Here is a 17,701-nt window from a genome sequence, read left to right on the forward strand (position 1 = left end):
CCTGAAAATGCATCAATCAGGTACGATTAGGATGAATGACGGTGAACAAAGGCTACAAAACGATTCATGAGATGTTGGGGTTGCTTTTGGATTCCCAGAAGATAATGTTGTTCGCTTTTATCACATGCTGCAAACTCTTTCCTCTGGTAAAGAGCTTTCGCTTTAGAGGTGTCACCACACCACACCACACTGCAATCAGGCTCCTTTTCACACAGTCCCTCCCACCTATTTTCTACGCTGCAAACTCGAACGCAGGACTGGCAGTGAAATGAGACCTCGAGAACAGTAACTTATTGTGTTTTTCATTAACATCTGTTAGAAGATTGTTTTTTATAAACACCAGTTAGTTTTGTTTTAATTAACTACTGATTATAGGAAGGATGGTTATTTTATTATTCATTATTTTTCCATATAGACTTGTGACACGATTCAGAACTGAAAGAGATAAGTCAAGTCAACCACAGGCAATGCTTGTTAATCATTTGCCAATAAAACAACAGCCCCCCAAAAACAACAACAGCAACTCTGCCCCAAATAAAGAGATACGCCAGTTACACCTTATTAATGAACTAACACAAGAGAAGCCTGAGGCAGTGTAAAGATCTGCCCATTGGAGGGTAAACAGCTTCCTCCCAGCGTCTCAGCAATATGTGTCCTTTCCAGAGCACCTTGTCCACTGATTAGAGGGTTCAAAGGTGAGGAATTCAGTTTAAATTCTTAACTATGGTAGTAGGGCATCGACCTGCAGCTGTTTATCTGCCGGTGGTAAAAGGCGATTACTTTGATAGTATCAACTCAGCCCATATTTGAACACGAAAACTGTGACTGTAATGATCCTTGCAGGCACTTTCACATTTGCTGAACACCGTAAGCAAAAATCAAATAAACAACAAACAAATCCATCAACGGCACAGAGAGAGGAAGTGAGAGCGGAAAGCCTCTTCACTGAAGGCACCTGAGAAACACTAGGTAGCTGCTTTGAAAGACAAAATGAAAAAACGCACCGTTACACCTTGCTAATCCACAGGAAGCAAATCCACTGCGGATTTCAGGAGCCATCTGCAGTTAAACTCATTACCAGTGTGAGGAACTGGAGTTTAACTTTGAGACACTCATACCAAGTACCAAAACTAAAATGCACGGCACTCTCAGAATGGAACAGACAATAAAACAAGCTCTGAGGTGATGAGAGCTCCTACCGAGCATGCAAGAGAACTCTTTTAACCTTTCGCAGCCAGTGAAATTACAAAGTAAAAAATCACAGCTCACCATTCCTGTGCAATACCACGAAGTTCTGAGAATATTGCAAAGTTAATCCATCAAAGGATTTTGTATTGCAACTACACAGAAGTCAGCACCCCCCCCCACACTAAAACAAACGAAAGAATCCATGTGTTCACTTATTAACTTGCTTCCTAGAAATCTCCCCGGCTTGCAGATCCCTGGATATTTTCAAAAACACACACTACTGACACAGCAGTCTAACAGGAAGATACAGCAGAGAGTTGAAACTCCTCAGATCCAGGGGGGTTAATAAAGAAAAACAAAACAAATAAAGTAGATCTTTCAAAATACAGGGTTTTCCAGTCCCCCCTGCACAAATTGTGCCCAATCACCTTCTTTTCTGGACACGCCGTCTTCTGGCTCACATACTTTCCATTCCTGCCACCCGTATCCCTTTCAGAAAAGAGGGTCTGGGGGGCAGCTGCACTCTCCCCACTGCGCGCTGTCAAGTCTGACACGTTATTAGCAGCTTTTAGCTCAGGAAATCCGAGGGTCTGTGAAGCCGGAGCAGCAGACCTGAACTTCAAATCCAGGACAGCAAGTCTCTCACCCCTTCCTGCTGACACTTGAGACGTCCTCACAGGCACGTGCTGAGGCCGCACATACTCCTGCTAACCCCCACCCCCTCTCACCTCACCGCGCCACAAACACACTATCAGAGAGAGGCTGTGATGAGGGTCTCTACTTTCGCAGCTGACGGAGAACTTTCAGAGCGCTTGGAACTCGTCGCTGATCCCCGATCGGCATTCCACGGCTCCTTAGCCATCTTCTCCCTGCCGCTGAGCCGATGACACGACTGAATACCAGAATACTCTCAAACTGCCTCAGCCCTGCCAAGCCAATACAGGAGAGGAGGGGGCGGGGGGAGGGGAGCCAAAGAAGGGTGTGGGGACGGGGGGCTGGCGGAGGGGGGAGGGGGGTGGCAGAGAACGATTCCCTGGCAGCGCGGAGGAAAGCCTGCCAGTCGCGAGAAGGATTGATGCTGTTGCTATGAGAAGGAGCCATGCAGGAGCTCTAATCTTTCCCCTGGCTGACCCGCATCTCATCTCGTCTGAATGTGACCTCCAGACTGTGCTTTAATAACAGAGAGAGTGGCACAGGCCCAGGTTGGCAGAGCCTGTGGAAGACTTGGCACCAGTTACTCCCATGTCTCTCTCTCTCTCTCTCTCTCTCTCTCTCTCTCTCTCTCTCTCTCGCTCTGTCTCTCGCTCTGTCTCTCTCGCTCTGTCTCTCTCGCTCTCACTTCCTTAAACTCACAGCACACATTCTGAACATCAGCAAAGGCAAGAGAAAAGGCAGAGGGTGAAACAAAACCTTTTCAGTCGGCTCCACGCAGCGGGACTCGGTGAAGTGAACTGAAGCTCCTTTCGTTTTTATAGAGCCAGGCAGGAGGTGATTATGTGACTGTATGCGCCGAAGAACAGCTTGACAGATTAGAAGACTTACATAAATGCAAGCCAAGGTGCAACAGGGTTCATTGCTCTGCCCTCCCCTCCTTCCCTCCACCCCCCGACCACTATCCAATTTAAGTTTTTTAAAGATTAAAGCGGGGAAGCACAAATGGCGTTTGGGGGGGGACGAGGGGCGACGAAGTTCTATGTTATATCCTACATCCCTTGTTAGTATACAGCCTACGAAACCTACGACAGCTCCATAAATCCATCTTCCTGAAGGACACCACTAAAGAAAAGATCTCTCTGCTGGGGTGACAGCCCCAGACGAGGGCAATGTCAGTGTCAGACCTGTGACAGAACCACATTGAAGCTCAACTCCCAGGTGAGGGCATTATAAGCCGTGCAACCACAACAATAAATCCTGATCTCTCTCCACTGGCACCTATTTCTTATTTTCCCTGCACTTGTCTGCCACACAAGCAAGTCAAACGTAAAAATGGCCTTGTAAACGGCACATAGGGTCAGACAGAGTAGACCAATGTACAGTTGCACCATATGATGCCACCATACCAAAACCTGAACATCTTAGAAGTGCCTTTTTTATCTGTAAATAATTTGGTGAAAACACATTAATTTACCAGTTTGCACCTACCTTAACCGCATCTAAAGCTAAACTTGCTTTAGCATCTTATAATCCTTGGATTGGAGACCAGCCGCAATTTCAAAGATCAAAATACAGTCCCAAAAAAACCCCCCACAGATCTGCCTGCTCTAATCCCATGCATCTACTTGAACAAGGGAGTTCAGATCGGCAGCCAGAAGGGTACAGAATCTATTAGTGAGAACTTTAGAGCATCGAGGGATTGCGAAAAGACTCTTTGAATTGCCCAGGTCAACCTTGTTATCAGATCCCTCTTAATAACACTGCCTTAATAATGTCATTGCCTTCTCTGATTCCTCACAACTGAAAAACAGTATTGAATGACAGCCCGCGCTTGGGAAGAGACCTTTTTTTTTTTTTTCCTCTTTCCATCCTTTCTGTCCCTCAGATCCTATTTACACCGTTTCTGTTCCCTTCGCCCACACCCCCGCAAGTTACATAAACCCTTTATAGAGATCCAGTTCATCTGTGCCCCACTGCACGGCTAATCCGACCTGTGGCAACGAGATGTCTCTTAATCTCCGCACAGGAGAATGGAATTGAAAACATTAACTTGGATTACAAGAGACGTGCTCCAAATTAATAATCCTGAGGAGGCGGCAACTCAAAACGGGAACAAAAAAAAAGTGACAAAAGTATTGGTCCTTTGAAGACTGAGCTGTGGAGAACTAATGGAAAAGGGCACAGATGCTGAGGTGACCATCTTTACATCTTTCTGTGCCTTTACATGGGGATTACCCTACCCAGCTGCCCCCACCAAAGATTCACACCGCCAGGGAACTGCCTGGCCGCAAAACCCCCCCTTTTTTTTTTATCTGCAGCAGACACAGCATGGTCAAAGTCAGTTCTATGTCAAACCAAGTGCAGTCGAGGGAGGCCGGAGAAGTCTGGCACCCGACTGCATCGATGCTCTTTTTCTGCAGAAACTCATCTCGATATGAGGGCATATTTTTTTTGTTCTCCCTCTGGAATAAGCCCTACCAAAGAGAAATGCTTTTCTCATTGACACAAGGGTGCAGAGTGGACCAAAAAACTAACAAAATGAGTAGTGGAACAAGGTACCTGTCTGTGAGATGTTACAGAGCGTTAACTGATATCATTGTGCAGTGAAGCCTCTGGTCACAGCTGGTGAAAACCTTGCAAAGCAAACACACTAAAGAGAGGGAGAGAGCCCTCAGACACAGCAACTTCCTACTGCCAGACCTCGGCTCCACTGCGCAGCTGCACGACACAAACCAGGAAGCCCCCGGGCGCGCTTCATTCATATCTATGAGAGCTCGAGAAAGACGCAAATAAAAGAGAAAGAAACTTCTATTCACCTTTCTTGGCGGTTTCCATCTCCTCCTCGGTCCAGCGCGAGCTCTCATTCATCTCCAGGTTGGCTGAAAGGCAAAGGCACAGCGACATGAGGGCGTGTGGAGAGCAGACACAGGGTGACTCTGCACCTGCTGAACTCGCCAGCTACCCTGCCAGCGCTTGTTTAATCAAGAAGGAAGCAGGAAGCCCACATAAAATTCAGTTAATCATTACAGTTATTACTCGCATGTTTTTGTCTTCTACTCGAGTAGTCTCCCCCGCCCCCCCAGCCACTCTCCATCCAGCTCGTAGCCGCACAACGTTGACAGAAATCTCCCACAACACCGTGCTCCAGCGCCATTGTTTAATGTAGTACGCAGAGGCGTGTGTGTGTTTGTGAAGGAGGGGGGCGGCAACTGTAAATCATTATGAGACCACAACTACAGATAAGGATGTTAACATTTTACAGTCAAAAGTAGCTTTTTCCTACGAGACCACACCATCCTGTTGGGTTTCTCATGCAATAAGACCACAGGAAGCCAGCGTTTGCGGAAGCAGTAAAGCAGCATTTCTATTTCGTACCTTTTTTTTGTAGTTTTACGACACAAGCACTGGCTGGCTTTTAAATGTATAGATGTGTAGCAGCAACAGTGATAAAAAAACTAGCAGTTTTACAGTTGTATTATATTTCAGATATTTTTTATTACACTTAATAAATCACTGATAATAGATTTGAAAAGAAACAGACAGACCCTAGAAAATATTCTACTGAGATACTGCAGGCTTGTGTCGAGAGCGAAAGCCAAACTGAAAGTGGAGAAATCTGTGTCACGTGTGTGCCCCCGTGTGGAGGGAGAATGTCACTTCCTCTCCACAGCAAACTGCACTTTCTCTAGGGCCATCCACGCATCACTCCCATCCCCAGTGATTAGATTATCACTGAAGAAAAGGGATGACATTAAGCTACTTCAGACTCATAATTCCCATACTGTAATCCATCCAACAACTGGTGGTCTCAGCCCAACCTTCATATACTGATGGATAGCCCAGTGACTTTCTGTATTCTTGGAAGTAGCCAAGCCCCTCTGTTCCCTGTTACCACCAGGCAGGGTTGAACTGACTTGATTAAATGCAGTTAAAATCGGTTGAACTTGTACAGAGCTCTCCAAATGGGTCTAAACCGACCGAGTTCACGGAGGGTACTTTGTGACAGGGAGGCAGATTTTTTCAACCGCATGGACCTCCCCCAGCAACAGGATGGATGACTATTTATCCTGCCTCCATGTTTTATCTCCTCTGGCACAGCCACCCTCCGTTTTCATCCGGGGAGAAACTTCTACAGGAATCCACAAGAAACTTCTAAGTCAGGAAGAGCTAAGCTGGAACAAAACCCCCGGTGTGGGTCTCCTTGTTGTGATATCACATTGTGAAAACAGTTATCTCCAGTGTCACTCACATTGCTTTTCACAGTCTGGCCCCATGGGCTTTCACAAAGCAGCAGTAATTAGTGATTTCCCCACCCCCCCCTGTGGGATTCAGATGAAAGCAGAGTGTGTTTCCTCTGCCACGGGGAGCTGCATGGCTCAGGACGCCGCCTGCTCTGCTAGGGTGACCCCCAGTTTATGAAGGTCACAGCAAACTCACAAGCTGGCATGGCTGTCTGGGAGGTTCGAGAATCAGCGACAATTGCTTGGAACCAGCCTGGCGCCCCTCCAGTTCTGTGATAACAACCAGACAAGGGGATGATTCTCTCCTGAGGTGGGCAGACTGCCCCTCGGATGAGTCCCTGACACAGCTGCTCTGCTCAGCTCTGTACCGCCTATAAAAAGAGCGGCTTTGTCCGACGCTCAGCTGTACGGGAGCCCGCAGCTGCACGGCTCTGTCACTCCGCCTTCCCATCATGCAGCTCCCGGGGGCACAGAGAGTGTCTTGAGACCGGGGAGCAAAAGAGCAGTGCACTCAGCCTCCCTCGTCGGCTCGACTCGAATGAACCCCGCGTGCCGTCTGCTGAGCTGGGGTGGGGGATTCAGCAAAAAGCTTACGCGTTGCACTGCCTTGTTGCTGTTAAATAAGGAACCAACTGAAAGTTCCTCCCAAGGGGCAGAGAGGACCCACTGGTACTGCACTTCCTCCTCAGCATCTAAGAATGAAACTGTGGGTTCTGCAGATTGCATCACCACCCATTTTGTAACCCTGAGACACATTGAGCAAGGCTATAGAAAATATTTTTCAGTTGCTGCAGTTGCCTGATAGTCAAAGGACAGGTCTGAGGTCAGGGGTCTGTGTTTAACAAGTGGAAGCACAATCAAACAGTGTCAAATTCGGAGGAAAACAAACAAATCTGTAAAAACAAACAAACAAAAGTGATATGTTTGGTGTTTCGCAAGGGATTTTGTGCATTTTACCCGAGAAAGCAATTTACAGAGGGTAAAATACAGGACAAACAGCTTTGCTCCTGTGCACATTTCTCCCAGGCAGGAGTCGATCAGGGTCAGGCTCTTACCCAGCTCGTTGCTGAGCGCTGGTGTGGCGGTCTCCTCGGTCTCGTTGGCCATGGAGCGGGTGATCCGGCCCTTCCGGCGGCCCTGGCTGTTGGCGGTGCGGCGGCCTTTGAAGGGGACAGTGGGCTCCTTGTCTTCCCCGTCCTCCCCAGAAGTGTCGTCCCTGAGAACGAGGGAGAGGGGGAAGGGGTTAGACTTGAACCTACCTGTGAAAGAACAAATCTGTACCCTCCTGCAGTTTCATTTATCATCAGAAGCCACTTTCTACTACATAAAAATGCGACGGGGTACATGCTTATAATTTGCGACTTGTTAGTCCTAACAGCAGCACTAGCTGACACCAAAATATGAAACTACATGCATCTTCTGAAAACTGAGCCTAACAGTAGTAACTGTAATTTGATCCTTCAACTTAATTCTAGATTTGATACATTTTCCAGAATTAAAATGTAACAAAGAACATTCCTACCATAAACCAATGGCTTACCTTTTATTAGTTTATTATCTAATTTGGGCCTTTTTCTTCTTTTGGTGGTAAAACTTGTCGTCAACATCCAAATCATTAAAATCGAGCTTCACTTAATATCATAACAAAAATAATAATAATTAGTTTCAAGATCCAGTAAGGCGATATTGGAACAAGGGAAAGCAAATTAAAAACCGGTCAACAGAGAGGACCTTCACACAGCTTTTGCACAAGCCTGCATTTCCAGCATCAGCACAAATCGGTGATCTGACAGGAAAAGATTTGCGGTGCGGCCATTCCAGATTCATCATTCCTGGCTCCTAATTAATCTTCCTGAAAGAAACCTGCTGCTGGACTTCAGGTTGCACTAAATATAGGAGAGCCAGATGTTCCCTCTGGCGGCACCCAGGTGAGGGGGAGGGAGGCGGCAAAGCACCTACTTCTCCTCACCATCATATTTAATCATTTCATTGTTATTAGCAAGCTGATCATAGTTCAAAAGTCAAAAACAGGAATTCTCATATCGACATTCCTAGTCGCAGGCAACCTAACCTAACAGCCTCTAAATAATTCTGTTAAGATATGCACAAATACTAACAACAACTTTATCAAGCAAACACCGGCCCACATATTTGCCTTTTAAATTGATAACAGAAGTTGAAATCACTTTATCCTAATTGAAGCTAACAAAATAAGTTAAATATCAAACTGATTTATTTGCGAAGACACACAGGCAGCAGATATGTAATTAATGAATATATAATATCTTTCTTTTAGAATCCATTGAAAAGAAACAAGCAGAGCTCCATCTACATTCTTGTATATAGGATTCAAAAAAACAATGCAGGAATTTTGTTGTCCACTGGAATTTCAGTACCAATAACCCATCATTTCTAACAACCACTTCCAATTGCTAACCATAACTTGATCATCTAATCATAGACATGGTAACCAATTTTCTTTGTTAGGGGAATTAAACTCTGACGCAGTGCCATGCGGAATGACACGAATTGCACATCCCAGTGTAGGTTTTCTAACCCAAGTAATGAGATCAGAGACCAAGGTGACTCAGCTGGTTGAATATCAGCAAAAAGCAGCGATAGAGCTGGGCTGAGGACAGGCCTTGATGTCCCGTTTCCTTCAGTGACCTCTGAGCAAAGATTCACACACAGCTAGAGCCGTGGTTCAGCAGCCTGGGAGGGAGAGGGGACTGGAGGAGAGCAGAAAGGGGGCTGCGACTCACATTTAGAGTACACTGAGGCGACCGACCTGCTAACTCATTACCTAGAAAAAGCAGCTGACAATATTTTCAGAACAATGTTCATAACTAGGGCACACAAACAGTATGGTAAACTCCATAAATCATGTTTCACTTTGAATTTAATCTGAAGTCTGGCATTGTGTACTAGCTGGCCCTGGCATGCACACTGATAACAACTGGGCTGGAACCTTGTGAAACTAGGCCACATCAAATCTGGCTGTCCTTAAACAGTGCCAACAAGCTAATTTTGGTCTGATTTCAGACAAACCTTTTACAATTGCTCACACTGAGGGCAAATTTCCAAGCTTGGAAGAACATTATCACTGCTTTTGCTATTTCCAGGAAAACATGCTTCAGTGATAAAGATATTTCGGAAAGTGATTTCATACTTGGGGGGTGGGGGGTGGGATGCATTCATACCCTACATTCATACAGAACTGCCTCATTTTCCTGGGCAGCTTCCCCAAATATATATATTTTTTTTACTTCTACATGATAACAGTTCAAAGCCTCCCTTCCCTGAAAGTTCTGCCTACTAGTTAAAATTAATGTATTACTTAATTGATGTAATAGGCAGGCCACACATTGGTGGACTGCACATGATGCACTTGTTCCCTGAATCTACTAACTAAAGCAGATTTATACACAGAGGAGTCAATTGGCAAACTGGGAGCCTCTTGGAATTAACCCATTTCCTTAACCTCTCAAGAAAGGGTTCACCAACTCAGGGGTGATTATTTAAGGTAGCCTTCTCTAGGTGAAGTTGAATGAATAGTTACTCAATTAAAAAGATTTTCTGGGTCTCAGACTTGCTAATTAAAGCATTAATCAGTCAGCTGGACGCACAGTGAAGGCTATTAGCGTGTGCATTATTGGAATGGGTGACTTCTCATATTTATCTGACTGAAATGGGTGAGGAATATTAAAACCTCTGATCCGCTACACGGCAATTCACCCCACTTAAAGCCTCATTAGAGGTCAAGTACATTTGCAGAAAAGGTCATGAAATAATAATTGGCTAAGAAAAGGTGGAGAATGCGGACATTTCTCAGCTGGCTGATATTAAGCATAAGAAAAGCTAGGCCGAATCTCTGTAGAATTAAATGCGCTGTGAGTTTTGTTAGCTTTCTCGAACTCGCAGATGTCTATTGGATTCTCCAAGAATTTTCAAACATATTAGTGAGTGAAGTAAAGGCAGAGTGATAGAAAGAGCTAGAGACTCACTTCAAGCCGTCCTCCTTGTCATTTTCAGCCTCAGTCTTCTCCTCCTCCTTCTCTCCCTCCTTCTCTTTGTCCTTCTCATCCTTGTCTTCCTGGCTACTCCGGTTCACCTGTTGCTGTTGCTGCTGTTGTTGTTGCTGTAAAACAATAATAATAATGAATATGGTAAGAATACTAATGAATACTAAATAAGAACAATACATGCAAGCAGCTATTATCAGGAGCCAATCAAACATGGCTATCAGCATGTGTGAATATATTTTGGCTATGCTTCACATAAAACACTTGAAAGGTAAAAATAGAAGATGCATCTGTTTTGTTACCATTATTAACACTTAACAACACATTCAGAAAATGAACAGAAGTTTCACAAGGCTTAGAGTTAATGGGCCTTCAAACTTTAACCTAGCCGGGCCCTAGCCTTAACCCTAAATTAATTTCAGTTCAAGCCTTTAAGTGTTTTAATGACTCTAAAAGAAGCCAAATGAAATGTCCAGATACTCTGTTAGGTTTTAACTTAAAGTTCAACAAGATGAGTGAATGGATAGAAGAGCCCTTAATATCATAATAATGATGATAATCAGCTGAACAATAAAAGCAGCACAGAGTCTGGAGGGCAGCACTTTTTCCTGGTTTTCAGCTACTGAACTGCTCAAATTATATGTTCAAGCTATCAACTATACAAGCAAAACAAATATTTTGAACAGGTCTAACTGAGAAATCATTTAGTAACTTTGAGTATTTAAAATGAAAAACCGAAGACTGCGGCCCTTCAGAGAGTGAGCTTGACGGCCCTGGTTTAGACAGGGGGAAATGAAAATGAGGATGATGAGAAGATTCTAGAAGTCCAGCCCATATGACTTTTTTTCATGACACTTCTGTACTGTAGATCACTCCCCGAACACACCTTCCCCTCAGGTACAAGCGCCCGAAACACGAGAGGGGAAAGTCCAACCACCTCTCTGTTCCCCCATTTTTCTCCGGACATCCCAAAAGGAAACGAGTTTGATTTCTCTCCATCCAAATACCTCGACAAGTTCATGTTTCTATTCCAAGCACCACCTGTTTATACTGTGTGAGTGATCTTTCCTGGAGACAGAGCCCGGCTTTCTACAACTGGAGTCGTTTGCGGTCAGCGAGTATCCTTCCTTCGCTGGGCTCCGACAACACATAATGAATCACTGGTTCGCACATTTTTCCTCTCTTTCTCCGTGGCTGGAAGGAAAGATTTTTTTCTTCTCCTCCTCTGCCCTCGTTGTTTTTGTTTTTCCCCAGTTTCCTGGCTTTGATGCAAGCTTCCTGCTGGAGGACATTGGCGACGCACTTCAAGAATGAGGCTCTCTAAGGAAAAGTCTTCCCAGACCGAGGAGGATCCAACAGGTACAGCTGGCTGAAACTCCCAGATTTACTGTAGCAGATACAGCCCTTCACACAAGGTGCTACACTGTACACAGGTCCAATCCACTAAGTGTTGCAATGTTTTCTGTTGATTAGGGGAAATGGAGCATCAAATTCTGAACTTAGCTTGCCAAAAAGGGTCCTGATGAGTAAAACTGCACTGTAGTTATCAAATGCAGTCCTCTGCTGTGAATGTGATGTAGAATTTCTAATAAGATTTCTCTTATGCATTCTGGCTCAAAAAAATTATGATCCAAAAGAGAGAGAATATGTGAAAAACCAAACATTTTTAATCCAAAACCATCCTGGCTGCCATCAAGATACTGACAAAGCACTGACCACAACACAAACTCATCAGCTCTACAGAAAACACCAGCGTCCCAACTGTATTGCAAACAGTATCAAAGATGAGCGTGCTACATTTATATTTTCTTAAAATCAGCCCATTTAGGTTACTAAATATCGCTACCTTCACCCCTACAGATGTGCATACCAATCAACAGAGTCTATTCTGAGTCAAATAAGTAAAAACACTCACAACACTTCACAAATGGCAACCAGAACTGCTCTACAATTAGAAGCTGAAAATATGTTTAGAAGAAAAAAAAGAAGAAAAAAAAAAAAAAGTGTCGTAGTATTTCTTCTGTAAAAGCCAAACAGCCTGTGGGGAAAGCTAGCTGGCACGTGTCTCTCCTTCAGGGAGGTTTTTCCCAGGCCAGCTGAGAGATAAAAACAGACCGTCAGCTGCCACACCACCCTCCACTACACTACCTAACAAGCCTGCGCGCGTCCCAACCACATTGTCACTGGGAGGAGGCGGAAACTCCTCCAAACAGCCCCTTCAGATTGTGGTCTTCAGCAGAAGTTCTGAAGGCTGTTAAAGAAAAAAAAAAAAAAAAAAAAGGAAACCGCTACGGTCGGCGCTGAACAGCACTGCTCCGTCACTAGCACCAAGTAGAGAGCTGTTTTTCAGCTTCCAGTACGCAGCAAATGGGTTCAGAAACTCATATCACTTACATTCCCGGGAAAGAGAAATCCCACCTTCTTCTCCGAGGGGTCACAGCGAGCCGAGAGCACCCCCGAGTGCCTCATCACAGCCGAACATTTACTCCGTGAAGCCTGTGAGCCGAGCCCCTGCTTCCAGCTCTTTCCCTCCCTCTCTCTCTCTCTCTCTCTCTCTCTCTCTCTCTCTCTCTCTCGTCAAGCTGAACTAACTGCTTCTTCTTTTTTTTTTTTTCTCTTTTCCTTTTTGGTATTTTGCATACTGAGGCTGTCAACTAACCACAGCATTCCAGTTATGATTTTGCAATTTACTGGAATATTGGAGTAGCTCGGAGCCTGGCCTATGATTCATAATCTAAAAAACCACAAGTGGCGCAACCCAGGCCACAGTGCTGCTGGCAAGCGTAGCATCAGTGATTAATCCAAAGGGATACTGGGGCTGAAGAACTGCATGCTGCACATCTCTTGTTATCTGTTAATCTATCTATCTATCTTTTATTTGTTTCCTAATTCATTCTTATTTGTTCATGTCAAAGAGAGGGAGGCCTCTTCAGTAAAGGAGGGTTAAACTTCTAACGAATTGCATTTGAAAACATGCCAAACCACACACTTACATTCAAAAACAGAGACGCAAATGACACACACACACTCAAAACACAGATCGGCCTATACACGCGCACACACACACACACACACACACACAGACCTCCGATTAAACAAACTGGCTTTCATTACCTGTCCTTAAGGACCCTGTCAGTTATAAAATGTAACTCTAGCTACCCATTTTCAAGTAAACCATGTAATCCACCTCCACACGGTCCCTGCTCACTTTCATGGGTTACAGATTTACTGTGATGATTTTGTTATGCCCTTTTACAGTAGTAGCTTTTTATCATTATTTATATGTCAAGATACTGATGTAAGTTAAAATATGTCTCTGTTGGTTGTGTAATAAATGGCTAAGCCTTAACAGCAGCTATAGCAGAGCTCCGATTTCTCTGTCTTACTGTAGCATGACTTTATAAAGCCCTTTGAGAAGGCGATAGATAAAAACACCCATTGACTGATAGATTGCCAGCAGCAAATGGAGTAATACTGCAAATGGCCAGGAAAATGTGCTTATACTTTTACTCTTCTTCTAGATCTAAACATACATCACATGTGAAATGGCAATTGTACCACAGACCATTAAGATAGAAAAAACTAAACTAAACAATAAAACCAATATGATTTAGTAAATTATTTAAAACAAAAAAAACTCACCAGAATGATTCCACTTTAATCAACTTTGTCTGTGGAAAAACCCACACTGTACTGCATTTTTAAAAAGCTCGGCTTTCCTTGGAAATTTCAGCAAAGAAAAAGCTTAAAGGCATCACAGAATCATTGACAGTCAACCCTATGTTAAGATGTTACAGCATAAAAAAGTGATGTGGCAGTGTGCTACAACCTCTCAGTGGCCCATTAACTTATCGGAGCCTGGAGGACTACTATAGTAAATCAGGGGACTCTCCCCTTGACTGGCACCTGCCCAGATATGTCCTCAAAAATCAACTACCAACAACCTAGGGCAGACAGCACGGCATTGTAAAGAGCTGACAGCCCAGAAGAAGGTGAAGCTCACAGTGATATCTCACAGGAAGAGAGTGTGTGTCAAAACAGTTGCAATTGTCTATTTCACTGCGCTTAAGGCTTCTCTCTCAGACGAGGAGGCTAACATCCTAAAAGTTGCACCAGCTTCAACAGAGCAGACACCAGAGGTTCCTTCAGCTCTTATCACAGGAAGTCTGCACTTGCCAGTGACTGATGTGCCAGTTCATTTTTGTACAGAGATGCATTTCCATGCAACAACAACAACAAATCCAATCCACATATTAGATGTTTAAATATTTGAAAACTGACCAAGTAAGAACCCCAAAAGGAAGAGATATTCTGCAGTTCCTCTGAATAACAAAGGACATTCAAAAGACTCTGCTTGCCGATTAAATTTCTTTCAGATGCAAAAATGTACAGTATGGTTACAAACCCTGAAGCAAACCCATTGCATTCAATTCAGCTTCATACTGGCATCCCCTACCACATACTTTGCGGAGAGTTCAATAATTATTTTAAAATGTCGGTTTCATAAACAAAACAAAAAAATCAAAAATCAAATAGGGCCAAGTGAGGACCACACAAGTTGCACTGTGGACATATACCCGTGTTCTGCTGAGCTGGACACATCAGAACAGTCCGGAAAATTCAGCCAAAGCAGGCCTTGACAGGCATGGAATGGAAAATGGCAGGCTTCTCAACACACGCTGGGCAGATTTTATAGCAAACAGACCTGATTTCTTAGACACCATCCATACTCACTCCTGGTCCTGGAGGGCTCTACTGACGATTTAAATATGCCCATAATCCCATCCCTACAGTAAGTCATATACAGATCCAATGCACCCCCCCACAGCACTCAAAGTGTTCCAAAGGAAATGGAAGACTGACCTAGAAATTCAGCTTTGCATGAAACGCCAGGAATGTAATAAAGGTGGAAGGACAACTTATCTTTAGCCAAGCCCTAACTCTGACATTTTCTCTGTACTGACATCATTCATCCCGAGTCATATTCGTGTGAAGGAATACACAATATTTTACAGGTTTTGTTATGCGTTTAGTTCTCAGGAAAATGCAGTAATTGTAGTTTCTTTATTTTTAGTTTTCATTTCCCTAGTAATAGTAATACTGTCATGAAAGGTTTAAAAAGAAAGCAATGTTTCCTTGACCAGTGTAAATCAAGTTTCAAAGGGTTCCATTGACATTTCATCTGCAAACTTGTGTATTATGGGAAATTAGCCCCACAGAATTATGATATGCCTCGGTTAAGAGACTAAAAGCGGCCTATCAAAGTTCATGAATAAAATATTTACTTTGCGGAACAGTGTGGAACTAACTGTCATTCGAATACCTTCATCCGCGGTCATGTCCTGCAGTATTGTTTTCCTGCCTGAAACATTTACACACACAGTAAATGAAAGGAACTCAAAAGAAAAATCTAGTCTGGACAAACCACCAAAAAGAAACGAAATTCCGAATCCTTAAATTCCTTTCAAAACTAACAAAGAAAAGAAACAAAAAAGGCTGTTCTAATCAGCTCTTTGTAATTACCTCCATTCTTTTTTTTTTCGTGGCTGCTTTGTGTCCTGCACCTGAACAGATCGATAGTCACTTCAAAGGCTGCTCGTTAAGACTGCTGATATTTAACGATCCTCTGAGGTCAATGTTGCTATTAAAAAAATCCATTTAGGTTTCAGCCTCATTATTGAGCTCTTTATTACAAGCCTTGCTCTCTTTGGCATAAGGCTGTTATTTCTCACCCGCTCCTACATTAGACGCTATTAACATCACCTTCTGTTAACGCGCTCCTGATTAAAGAATGTAAGACACTTAGCACTGGAAGACAGTTTGGTAATGAGCGTGGGTGTCACAAAGGCAACATGACGCCATGGGGAGACGGGCTCCTCACAATAAGTAATTTTCATTAAAGTCAAGCAGTCGGAAATCGGGAAAACCTCACCCCAGAGGTAGATATTTTGAAACATAATATTTTGATTAACAATCAAAGTTGATCAAATATCAAGAGGTGTGTTAAAACCCTTATTTTAATGGCACAGCAGCACATAACGTCAAAACAGATGACACTTTGTGCACAGGGATGCTCAGCAGTGCAGGAAAAACTATATTTTTGGTGTTGACCTATATATTTCCCTGCACCACTCTAGATAATCCTTCCCATATGAATTGCTGTCTGAATATTGTATTTAAATGTTAATATATGCCCAGCTATAATTAACTAGCTACTTGATCAAGTGCCCAGCAAACTTAACATGAACACAAAACATACGCTTAATCTGCTGAGCAAAGGAGGCCTCCACCTGTTCAGACAGGAGTCTTTGCTCTTTGGAAATGATTCACTTAATCAACACTTATAAGCTTTGATTTAAAAACACACAAATTAAAAAAACGATCAATGTTCTATAGGATATTCCACCCTGTGAAGACAAATTATCAATATGTAAGCATGGTTTGTACTTAAAAACGAAAGAAGGGAAATATTTACCTGACTCCTTCCACGACGGCGATAATTCCTGCGTACGATATTCTTGTAGTTCTCGTTTTTCTTCGTTAAGTAGTAAAACAGGACGCAGTCCGCCACGGTCTAAAATAAAACAGCACACATTAATGAAACATTGTGCACAGCCGTCGCTTGACAGCAACCGCACCATAGATCCAAATGAAATGTGCTGCACACCACTGGGGTTTAATGTACTATAAATAGCAAACACATAATCCATTTACAAAATCAAATTTTAAAAAGTCTCAGCGCTCAAGACCTTGGACACGTTACTCATAAATTCAAATGCAGTGGTGATGTAAAAAGCCAAACATGCCTTATCCTGCATCTGGAAGCAAAGGAAGAAAGAAAAGAATGACCTATTTTGTATTTAAAGCGTCCACTTCACGGATGCTGCAGTTTATTTGAGTTTTTACACTTCCTATCAAAGCGACACTGTTCCCAGTCGAGGCAGTGCATATGTTCTGGATGTAAATATTAAGAGCCTCTTAAATGACTGAAAGAGAAAAGCAGTATTGCAATTTCACTACCACTGCCTCAGAGGTTATTAAACGTGGCAAAAAAAGAAAGGAATATAATGACCATTTAGCTCTCACAAAGCAGCCTTTTAAGGTTCAGGAGTTAGCTGTTAATAAGGGGCAGAGGAGGTGTGAAAGCTGGCTCCCTCCAACCCAATGTCTCCTAATTCCCCTCTAAACGAGGGCGCACACCCAGGGAGCAGGCTCTCCGTCAGTGCATGTCTAATTAATAGCTCCAGAAACCCGGAATGAAAAGCTCTTCTTTCCTAACACATTCCACCTAATTGACTTTTAGAGGTGTTAAAAGATTACACATACATTATTTAAGGTCTTTCCCCTCATTATCCAAGGCAGTAATTAGCTCTCTGGCTTTTCAGGACCAAATCTTCTTTGTTAACTTGCTAACTCAATAGAGTACTTTTAGCGCATGGTAACAACAATCAGAGATGGGGTAGGAGACGTAATAGCAGTGGTAGTAGTAATAACCTTACAACTACTACATAATGCTAGCAATAGATGAGCCCAAATCAAAAAGTTACACAAACAGTATTTTCTAAGCTTCAGTCCCCCTTTCAGAATATTGCACAT

At 43.4% G+C, this 17,701-nt stretch overlaps 1 protein-coding gene across 8 annotated transcripts in view; it reads right to left on the reverse strand.

Annotated features, from left to right (window-relative positions):
- ncor2 (nuclear receptor corepressor 2) overlaps window positions 1-17,701 on the reverse strand; it is a 160,334-nt gene that overhangs the window by 37,014 nt on the left and 105,619 nt on the right. For 7 of the 8 annotated variants that reach the window (XM_066689577.1, XM_066689576.1, XM_066689578.1 and 4 more), the window contains exons 14-17: window positions 16,581-16,679; window positions 10,088-10,221; window positions 7,139-7,299; window positions 4,659-4,721 (exon numbers count right to left, since the gene is read on the reverse strand). In XM_066689577.1, coding sequence (XP_066545674.1) covers window positions 4,659-4,721; window positions 7,139-7,299; window positions 10,088-10,221; window positions 16,581-16,679 — 457 coding nt within the window. Of the gene's footprint in view, window positions 1-4,658; window positions 4,722-7,138; window positions 7,300-10,087; window positions 10,222-12,499; window positions 12,856-16,580; window positions 16,680-17,701 lie in introns of those variants that run through there. The other variant, XM_066689582.1, reaches the window with a different exon arrangement.

The sequence above is a fragment of the Amia ocellicauda genome, chromosome 17 (genome assembly GCF_036373705.1).
Source record: "Amia ocellicauda isolate fAmiCal2 chromosome 17, fAmiCal2.hap1, whole genome shotgun sequence".
NCBI classification, from domain to species: domain Eukaryota; kingdom Metazoa; phylum Chordata; class Actinopteri; order Amiiformes; family Amiidae; genus Amia; species Amia ocellicauda.